Source organism: Pinus tabuliformis, chromosome 6 (genome assembly GCF_031772625.1).
Source record: "Pinus tabuliformis cultivar Carrire ecotype Pingquan chromosome 6, CPIR1, whole genome shotgun sequence".
In the NCBI taxonomy this organism is placed as follows: Eukaryota; Viridiplantae; Streptophyta; class Pinopsida; order Pinales; family Pinaceae; genus Pinus; species Pinus tabuliformis.
Window position 1 is genome coordinate 1877989004 of NC_142292.1, and position 10497 is coordinate 1877999500.

Genomic DNA, 10497 nt, shown 5'->3' on the forward strand with positions numbered 1-10497 from the left:
CATATTTTCATGGTATTGATTGCAGATTGTTTGACCTTAGGGAATAATCTAATTTCCCCCATCTCTTATGTTATCCTCCCTAGCTCAATTGGATTGTTGAATGGGGGTAGGGGCTATACCTTGGTCATTACATTACCTATTTTAATCTATGCATTCGACCCTGTCCCTTGTTAGAGCCACAAGAGCGCCACTGCCCTTCTACTTATGGTAGTTTTTCCTACCACCGTATCTTGCTCCATCCAGGGCGTGCCATGCCATTCTGGACAGGTGATCTTGTCCTCATCTGGAGTATTGTCAGCAACCTCATTATTATCCCCGTAATGTAACTTCAATGGTTGGGATTTGTTATTGGTAGATCGATGGTGTTAGCTGCAGCACCTCAAACCCTAACTCCTCACTCCATGGTTTTTATCATGCTCTCCTTGGTGACCCTTAGATGTTTTTTGAGGTTTGTCTGCACACTGGTTGCTCCGTCCTCTTGGCTTACCCTCCTATAGCACTGAAGGTGGTCTTTTTGGTTTTATAGCATTGCCATGGCCACCCTAAAGCAATTGAAACCCTGGCTCTCTAAGGGGTTTATTGCTCTACTTGTGGAACCCTTATGCCATCTCACTCAGATTCGAGGGTCTGTGGTTGCACAGGTAACAATATAGCGTGTACTTTTTTTGTCATTTTCGTTTTTTATTAAGAACTTCTCCTCCCTCTGAGAAATCTGAGAAATCATTGTTTATTAGCAAGGTTTAGGTGATATTGTACTAGAGAGCCATGTGGATACACATAAGGGGTGCTCTCCCTCCTCCTTTGAGATACTTTAGTGGGTTTCTCTTTTGCAATCTAGGTTTATCTCCAATCTGTAGAAATTTATAGTTGGCTACTCTGCTCTCCCTCACTGCCTTACTTTGTTTGTCGAATAAGTGCTTAGGTTTCTTCAACTACCACATATAGCAATTAAATTCGTAGAGAAGGTATGGTGGTCGAGTTTCATGGTTCTTAGCTATGGTAGTTTCCATGATAGATAATTGTTAATTTCTTAATTTAGTTTCTGTTTATTTCTCTAAATCATCTCTCTGTTGCTTGGTATGCCCTCACAAGTAATCTCCAAAACCTTTGCCTCCGAGTGTAGTGTTTTCTTAGATACTCAACATGCTAATATAAGGTTCATCAATTATCTAGGTTGGTTTTGGGTTGTCGAGTCCAATATTCTTATTGTTCTTACACAACATGTGCACCTTGGCATTTGAAGCCTTCCTTGGATATGTCGAGTTCATTTGCATCCATTTAATGTTCTTTTAAATTACCTTCTAGGAATACCCCGAAAGGTGGAATAGAGAAGGATTTGGTCCTGTATCAGTTTTGGTTTTTTTTCATTTAGGTGGGTTGTTTCTGTTATGGCCTAAATCTACCTCAGGCCGAGAAAGGCAGGTCTAGGGTAACATCAAACCATGCTTAACCTGGTAGCTAGCCCTACCAAGTTGGGAGAGGGCTCTCTCCTTGTCAATCTCAAGAAAATATAGAAAATGAGGCTTTGAGATGACAGATATAAAGACTAATTTTAGACTAGGTCTATGCTCAGAGGAGTTTGATTGAGTTTTATGTTGGTTTGCTAGATCAAATGTGACAGGCAGTTTTGGGTCCGGGGAATGAACTCAGCCTTGCAGAGATTTCTATGGGGCGAGGTAGGAAAATTCTTTAGTACTTTAGATTAGGTGTAATGGTGAGTCTTGAAACTTGTGAGGAGTTGGAGAAGGCATGAATGTGTCATGAGTCCTCTTCAAACAGTAGAAAACATGTAAAACCAATGAAACCCTAAGGTAGAGCACTGCAACATCAATGATTTCCACCTTTATACTTGGTTCATTTAGTTAAGCAGAAAAGAGAGATATAATGGCACACATAGACATATGATAACTTGAATCACAGAAGGAAAAACAATACTAAGTCACCTTTCCACAAGAATCCCATAAAATGGTGCAAACCTTGGTCTATTTCCTTGCTAAACTGCAGAGATGATGTACAATAGTGCTCAAAGCATTCACAAGAGTCCAACCTTTAAAAATGACTGGAAAGACACATGATAGAGACCTCCAAACCAGCTTAGCTATCCATCAGGGGTCAAATCCATGAGAAGAGGGGTGGTTTCAACCATATCTAAACTAGGAACACAAAAATAGGCAATGGAATAGCTTGCCTCTAAAACCTAGGAAACTGATTCATTCAACTCAAAACCACCTACAACTGATGTATCTACCTCATCAAGTCAATTTTTATCATTTTTACATCATAGTACATCAATTTACATCATGTCACATCATGAGTTTGACCATAAGAGAGAAAAATTCAAACTAGAAGAAAACTAGGTGAAAAATAGAGATTTTGAGCAAAATTGGCAAAATCGTGCCTGATGCGCAGCGCCATCTGCCTGATGTGCAACGCATTTTCCAAGTTGAATTTGAAGGCCTTCCCCTTCACCAAATCAGCTCCAAAATGGCTTGTTAGAAAGCTCTGCCTGTCTACTTTCTAGGACAAGTCGAATTGTTGGATTTGGTGTCCATTTGCCCCTTCAAAAACTAGTTCTCCCAAGACTGCTTCCTATGGGTCCAAAAAGTGGTAGAGAGGGCATTTTTGAGGTGTTTTTTTGCCCTTTAGGTGACTCAAACCTTCTCCAAAATTCATGATATTTTATGGGTTTTCATATTTTTTAATGAGGAATCCAAAAATGTATTCCATTCCTCAAAATTCCCAACCAGCTCAATGCACAGTGCCAGTGGCGCTGCGCATCAGAGGAAAATCCCTGTGTATTGCAATTAAAAATTTGAAAATGACAAAAAGTTCTCCAAACTTCTTCAAAATTGGAAAGAGGCAAGGTCATTAACTACTTTGCTAGGCCAAGGAAGCTTCAGCCAAGATTCTAAGTTTGTCTTGCTCCTTTTTGGCCTTTAATGCTCTCCTTAGCTTGGCTTTTAGGTACCTTATCCTTGTCTTGCAGATTTTATTCCGGGCCAAGTAGTGATAAGCCATGTGGCACAACATGTTATTTTCCTTGTTTGCCTTGTCCAGCAACTTCTCAAGGTGAGCATTCACCTTTTCCAACACATATTCCCGGTCATTGTCCTTTTGTTCAATCGACTTTCCCTTTGCCCTCTTGGACTTTTGTTGGTTTTCTTTAATGACTTGCAGCTCCAAGATTTCTTGTTTGTCCTCCAATTACTTCTTTTGTTGCTTAAGGAATTTGATAATCGACTTAGCCCTCTCAAGGTTAAGTGATAAGTCTTGGATGTCAGCTTCTTTCTCTCTAATGACCTCCTTGACCTTGAGTTTTGGGAGATCAAATCAATGTCCTCTTCCTCAATCAAAATGAAATCTATATCTTGGCCTTCAGAAGGCCCTTCATCATGCATGGTTTCTTTCCTTTGTCCTGTACCTGCTCTGCTGAAGAAGAAAGAAAAGCCCCTTTCACCCCAGGTGAAGATAACATTTGCATGTTGTCCAGTGAAGAGAACGAGAACCTTTCCACCCCTGGTGGAGATAATACTCGTTTGCAGCTGCAAAAAGTCTTCTTGTCTCCTTTCCATAAGTGATAAATACAAGAATGTGAGCCTCTTCAGTTTTGCTTTCATCCTCTCTTTCTTACCCGGAGGGTCCAACTTCCTCTTGAGGTTCTGCAAACATTTGAGGTCCCTTGAAAATCTCATGGGCAATGAATGTTCCCCATGGCACTCCCAACTGAGTCAACTGATGTGAGACAACAATTTCGATGACAGCAAAGTGATATATGCTATTGAGCTGTTGTGGGTAGGGTTTCCTCTTTGCAATTACAGTCATCCTCCCTATGTTTTTGCAAATGAAGTATGGTATGCTCATCATTCTAACCCTAGTAAAATGCATAAGAAACCTGATATAATAATCATAGAGTCGGGAGAACCTTCCCTCACATGTGAAGTATTTAATGATGAGTTTCATTAATGGCACATACCAGTCCTCCACAAACTTGAAAGGAAGCACCCTGCCCAATTGGCTATGATATCTAGCTTTAATGAAGGGTTCATAGTTTTGTTTGATGATATTTTGTCTCTTGTTCCATCTTTCCCCCACATCTGGCATCCTAGTTGCTTCTGCAATAATGGCTGGTGAAAGAGCAAAGTTGATGCCAGAAAGCTGTACCATATTGTCCTCCATGTTGGTGACAAACTGCCTAGCCAATTGATGATGATACTTAACCCTCTCTACCATCTCACAAAACTCAAAGCAAGATTGGTATCTGAAACAAGTGGTGGCAAGAGGACAAGCAAGAAGTTCAACAATACTAATAGGCTCCTCTCTGATGATCTTCCCACCCTTGTGAGGTCTCCTAGGTTGTACATTTCTGTCTCCTGAACTGTCACTTTGTGTTTCTTGCTCATAGCTTGAGTCATTGTTTCTTGCCATTGTGCTTGTTTTAGGGAAAATGATAAAATGAAGGTATGATGAAAAATGGTGATGAAAGAGGACAATAGTGATGAGTATGAAGAGATTTTACTCTTGGGAGATGAAATTGGGGAGTGAAGGGAATGATTTTGGGAAATTAGGGTTTAGTGAAGGATTTAGGGTTTGGTGAGGGAAATAATTGCTTTAGGGGAGTGGGGTATGGGAAAATGAGATGAATGAAGGGTATTAGGGTAAATAAAGAGCGAAAATGGGTTTGATGAATTTTTTGTGAAGGTGGGATGAAAATTACACAATTGGATGGCAAACAATGAAGATAAACTATGGTTTCATTTTTCGCATGCAAGATTTATGCAAAACACCAATGTGACTTCAAATTCAACCTTAGGAGGATGATTACTTACTTGTAAAGGGAAAATGCAGCAAATTTTAGGGTTATGGCATGATTTGGGATGATTTGGAGTAAATTGGACTGATGCGCAACGCACTGGACCCAATGCGCAGTGCCCTCTTGATGGGCAACACCAGTTCAAATTTACACTGCAGTTATGCCTCTGATGCACAATGCCTACCTGATGGGGAGCGCACTGCCTCTGATGCGTAGTGCCAGGCCAAGTTGCCTTAAAAAATAGGGGTTTTGCCTCTTATACTCCCAAATCGCGATTTTTGTGCTCCAAGAATAAATTTGCACAATGAAATGATCAAGAGGACCTTTTTCACTTTAAATATGAATGAATTTATTTTTTCACTCATCGCAAACCCACTTTTCTAATGTTCAAGTCACTTTTGGTTTTGAACTCTGTTTTTCCATTGAAATTGACTTTTCTTAATCATTTGATGAACTGATGCATTGATGCTTGTGTTTTTGCTTGCAATGGCTGGAGTTGGCAAGGTGACCAAGGGCAGTAATTCTGAACTTATTACACATAGGAAAATTAAAATTACATGAAATTTGTATACATATTACCTCAAAACAGGGTTTTGAGGAAAAAATCACTCATTGAATATATCATTATTGAAATTTTGATCTTCAGACCTTATTAGACCTCCTCATGTGTCTGCTGACCATTATTGGGCTTTTACACGACCATGGTGGCAAACGCTAGACCTAATGAGACCTAAAACCCTAAAAATGGTTTTTTCAAATGTAATAACAATAGATGGCTGTAAATGACTTGAACTTATGAAAATAGGCCAGCAGGTAAAGGCCATGAGGGAAATTTGATAATGAACCACTACCATTAGTTGATCCATGACCTAATGGAATGAAGCTGATTGGATGAGACACCTAAAATGCATGCAAAAAGAGAAATTTTGATCACTGATGGAGGGATGAAGATACTGACACTAACAGTTTCCACCCCAAGGATTGTTTTTTAACCAAAGTCATCACTTTCATATTGTATTTTCTAAATTTTATATGGGAAATTCGCCCACTAGTTTTTATTTACCTTCAACTTGAAATTACCACAATCTTATGTAGTTCTATTTTGGGGTTAATTAATCTAATGTAATCATCTTTAATTTATTGGGGTTTCCCCTATGTCATGGATTATTTCTTTCACAACTAGGATAATGGTCAATTTATCATTGTGTTTAAGGCAAGATTGTTCTTTAATGATTTATGTCGATGGTGTTGTCTCTTGGTAATTTCAATTACATAAGTAACACTAAAAATGATAACCCTCCACCAATTTGTGAGAAGGTGTTTTTCTTAATGATTTATTTCTATATTATTATTGTTCATAATTTCCATTATATAGGTAGAGTTGTAAACGATATTGATCTGGTAGTCTTTGGTTGAGCTCAAGAAGATAGACATGTCTACTATGCTCACAACATGTTGTTCAATTGATTTAAAATAATCACTTACTGTAATACGTATGCCTTCTGGGTTACCATTCATAACCATCATTCCAAATATTTCGAGTCAGATTCATCTATGCGTTATATGTAGAATTATTATTTGTTTCCCTCGGTGTTTAATTTATAGTTATACCATTATACTAAGAAATCGAGGTAACAATGCTAGTTCTAGATACTTACTACCTGAGGTTTGTTTTGCATTTAAGTGTCCTTTCTAATTCACACACAAATTCAGAATGTCTATATGTACTTTGTACTTCTATAATATTTTATATGTGGTGCTACCACACAGTCAGTTTTTGATTAAATAGTTGTCTCTACATTTCCCATAATTAATGAAGGAATTATTTCTAATATGGAAAAAAACCTCAGTTCTAGTACCTTTGCATACTTAATCTCTAGCACAATTATTCCACCAAAATTTTGATATAAGGAATGGACATAAGGAGTGTGAAAGTGCTCCTTTTGTTTTCAAATTCTTTTCGAATGGAATAGTAATCAACTAAGAAATTTAACCATTTATTCAAAGCATTTGTGTCTATCTAGACTTCAGAAAAAGGAATGTGAAGGTTAACATGCACCTCGAGGAGTGTCACACCTCCAATATCATTTCTTATTGAAGGTTTCTCTACCACCATTAGTGGACATCTAAAATAATTCATCTTCTCATTTTTCTATCACATAAGGGCTTCCCCTCAGTAACAACTTGATTGGATCTCTTGAACCATAAATGCTCCTTTTTTCCGCCATGGCAGATGACTTGGCGTGATGTGAATAATATTCTTCAAGTTAATTAGTTGAAGAGCCAACTCCCTATACCCTAACTTGTTCGGGACATGGATAAAGAATAAAAAAGAGAAGAATTATATAACGATACTAATTGAGATTGTTTAGAGAATGAAAGAAAGGAAGAAATACAAATGAAAACACAAATAAAGCTTCTATACAACATAATAATACATTTAAAACCAATTTTATTAATGAATAGAATTCAATATATATATATATATATATATATATATATATATATATATAGATATATATATATAGATTAAAAAACAATATATCCTAGCTACAATGGTATATATATATATATATATATATATATATATATATATATACAAAAGCAATATATCCTAGCTACAATGGTGGTAGCTTATCTAAAGAGAGATGTGTTTGCTATGTTCTATTCACGAGAAAGACATCACAAGAAGCCAAAACTTTCTTCTAACATGAAGTATGATGTCCCTAACGATAAAACCATAAAGATAAAAAATTCTAAGCCAATGAGTTGATGCAATAAATGAATGTACACCACGAAAAGCTAATTGATATGTCAAATTCTCACATCCACAACTTTTACATACAAAATCTATTTAAGTTACTTATTAGACCATTACAAAACTTAATCCACACTAACATTCAAAGATTTAACAATTACCCATATATAAAACCATTTTAAATTCATAAAATAAATAAATAATTATCTAATTTCGGTTCAACACTTTCAATACACATCTCTATCTTTGTAAATCTTTATAAATCTTTACCTTTAATTATCTATTTATGAACCACAACCTTTATATACATATATAACAATAATTTGGGCACTCACATAACGAGAATGATCTCTATTTACTCGCGTTAAATCTTTATAAATCTTTACCTTTAATTAAAAAAATTAAAATATCTATTTATGCACAACAACCTTGATATACATATATAATAATAATTTGAGCACTCACATAACGAGAATGATTTCTATTTACTCGCGTCAGGTTTCTAATGATTCATTGAAATATTAGTATAAGTGAAAGTGATATGTTTCAACCATATATATTACATTATTTAAATATAATAGATTTTTAATTATTTATTAAAATATTAATAAAAATTATGTATATTAAATTGTGATATTTTTTTTTTTTCAAATTGAATTTGAGTACAAAGAAAAATAAATTATGCTCACCTTATTACACTTAGTCAACGTATATCTTTGAAAAATGTAATTTTTTTTATATAATTGAATTAAAATGAAAGAACATAGAAACGAGAACAAACTACATGTATCTAGGAGAAAAAATGATACTCTAGACCTCCCACCTTAAAATCCTAAACAACTATTACACAATGAAAAAATATAGAAAAACATTTTCACAAAGAACAAATTAGGTGGTGGAAGAGGTCAAAATCAAGATTAGGAAAGAAAAGTGTTGTTGACCCATTTGCAAAAGAGTGTAGTCACCATTTCTTGACAACGCGTGCGTTGTTGCCATCGGTTGACATGTTCTTCAAATATTATAACATAGATAACGTGTGAATGTAGGTAGAAAAAATCTTCAAACTATTCTGACGACGCATACGTAGGAACCTTCCGAAACTATACCGGTGAATGAATTATCGCACGAAGACGTATTCAAAGCAAAGTGGCTGTACGTCTTTTTTTTTCAGGGATTCCTTTAGCCATTAAAGCTGATTAGGTAGTAAGGGAATCGGAGCTTTACTCGTGGGAATTATGAGCCACGCGGCCTCCTGGGCCCTGCCCTAGAGATTTTGTAGGTCGGTGGCGACTCGGCTGTGTATATTTAATATATTGATTGATGGATGACTATTGACATGGATGGGTTTGGTAGTCTTCCATGCCGGCTACGAACCGCGTGGGGAGTCCTATATATTCAATCTTTTTGTTCTCAGGATCTTATATGTCCAATCTTCTCATTCGATAAATTGAAGCACAAATACTTTGTTCACTTCATCCAAAGAGCTACCTCGGAACCTGCAGCGGCTGCACCATCAAAATCACTTCGACACTTCACGGCATTTAATATTGTATGCTCTTTGATCTTTCTTCAATGATATTACCTGCATGGACTGTTGTTTAATTATGCCCCTCTGTATTGTTCTCTAATCTGGTAGTTTTGATTGTAGAACGCAGTGACCTTGTGATGTATCTTCTTAGAATTTCGATGTATGGCTTGCTAATTTGTTTGTTTCGATGGCGGATATTGGCAGTAATTTTAGCGGAAGATATGGGGCAGCAGGGACTGTGGATTGCACTTGTGGTGGCGGTGGCGATGATGGTTTTGCCATTTAATTGTTTGGCTACAGACTACACCGTCGGTGACAGCGCACAGTGGACTCTGGGCGTCAACTATAATACCTGGGCTTCTGGCAAAACATTCGTTGTGGGCGACAAACTCGGTATGTAAAAACACAAATTATAGCAAAAAGCCAATACTGATATTTGATGATACTGTTGCACCTAATGAAGATATTGATGAGTGATGATTGAATGAATATAATGCAGTGTTCAAATACACGCCGGGCACACACAATACGCTGGTGGTGAACAAGGCGGCGTACGATGGGTGCCTCACTACCAATCCCTTGGCAACACACACCAGTGGAAACGACACCATTACGTTGGACAGCACGGGCGCCAAGTATTACATCTGCGGAATCACGGGTCACTGCTCAGCCGGCATTAAGCTCACTGTCACCGTCGGCGCCGCCTCCACTTCAAAGAAGAACGGAACAGCGCCATCCCCCTCGCCCGCCCGTTCTCAAACACCAACGGTCCAATCGCCGTCGCCATCATCGGCCTCTCCCACCGCACCAACTGTTGGTTCGCCTTCCCCATCATCCACCGCTCCCGCGACGCCAACTGTCGGAGCGCCTTCCCCATCATCGGCAGCTAACCCGCCTTCAGTGCAAACACCATCGTCGTCAACAAACGGGGCGAGCACAGCCTCCCCTTCATACCGCATGGGTGCTGTCCTCCTGCTTGGAGGATCTCTTTTGCTAGCCATGGGCTCGTCATAGATATAAATAGATAATTACTCAGGCTTCGTCATTGCTGTCAGATTATTTTCTTCTCCATCATTTTGTTATTATTACGATGACTATTTATCATCGGATGTATTCGATTCATGCCCCTAAAGCTAATAGAGTAAACCGATATCTTCTTACTGTTTATTGTTTTTCTGGGACTGTAGGCAGGATAAATAGTCATTTATTTGCTGTTATCCCTTATATTTTTATTTATCACATGTTTGAATGTTAAATACTTATTCATAGGTTGCGATCTTTATATAAATATATAAGTATGTATGGGACTATAGGCCGGAAAAATAATCATTTATAAGCGGTTATCTCTTATATTTCAATATATCATGTTTGGATGTTAAATAGTTATTTGTAAATTTTACT

General features: G+C 37.4%; 1 protein-coding gene across 1 annotated transcript; it reads left to right on the forward strand.

Moving 5' to 3' along the window:
• Nucleotides 1–9006: 9006 nt before the first annotated feature.
• On the forward strand, nt 9007–10261 carry LOC149266663 (blue copper protein 1a-like). Its single transcript, XM_089397172.1, has 3 exons — nt 9007–9117; nt 9301–9489; nt 9596–10261. The coding sequence occupies exons 2-3, from the start codon at nt 9318–9320 to the stop codon at nt 10108–10110; spliced, it is 687 nt and encodes a 228-aa protein (XP_089253298.1). The 5' UTR covers nt 9007–9117; nt 9301–9317; the 3' UTR covers nt 10111–10261.
• The last annotated feature ends 236 nt before the right edge of the window (nt 10262–10497 follow it).

Excerpts from the sequence above, each read along its gene's own strand:
- LOC149266663 (XM_089397172.1), top strand. The coding sequence starts at position 9,318 with ATGGGGCAGCAGGGACTGTGGATTGCACTTGTGGTGGCGGTGGCGATG. Across the intron at positions 9,490-9,595 it reads CGTTGTGGGCGACAAACTCG|TGTTCAAATACACGCCGGGC; the intron begins GTATGTAAAAAC and ends AATATAATGCAG.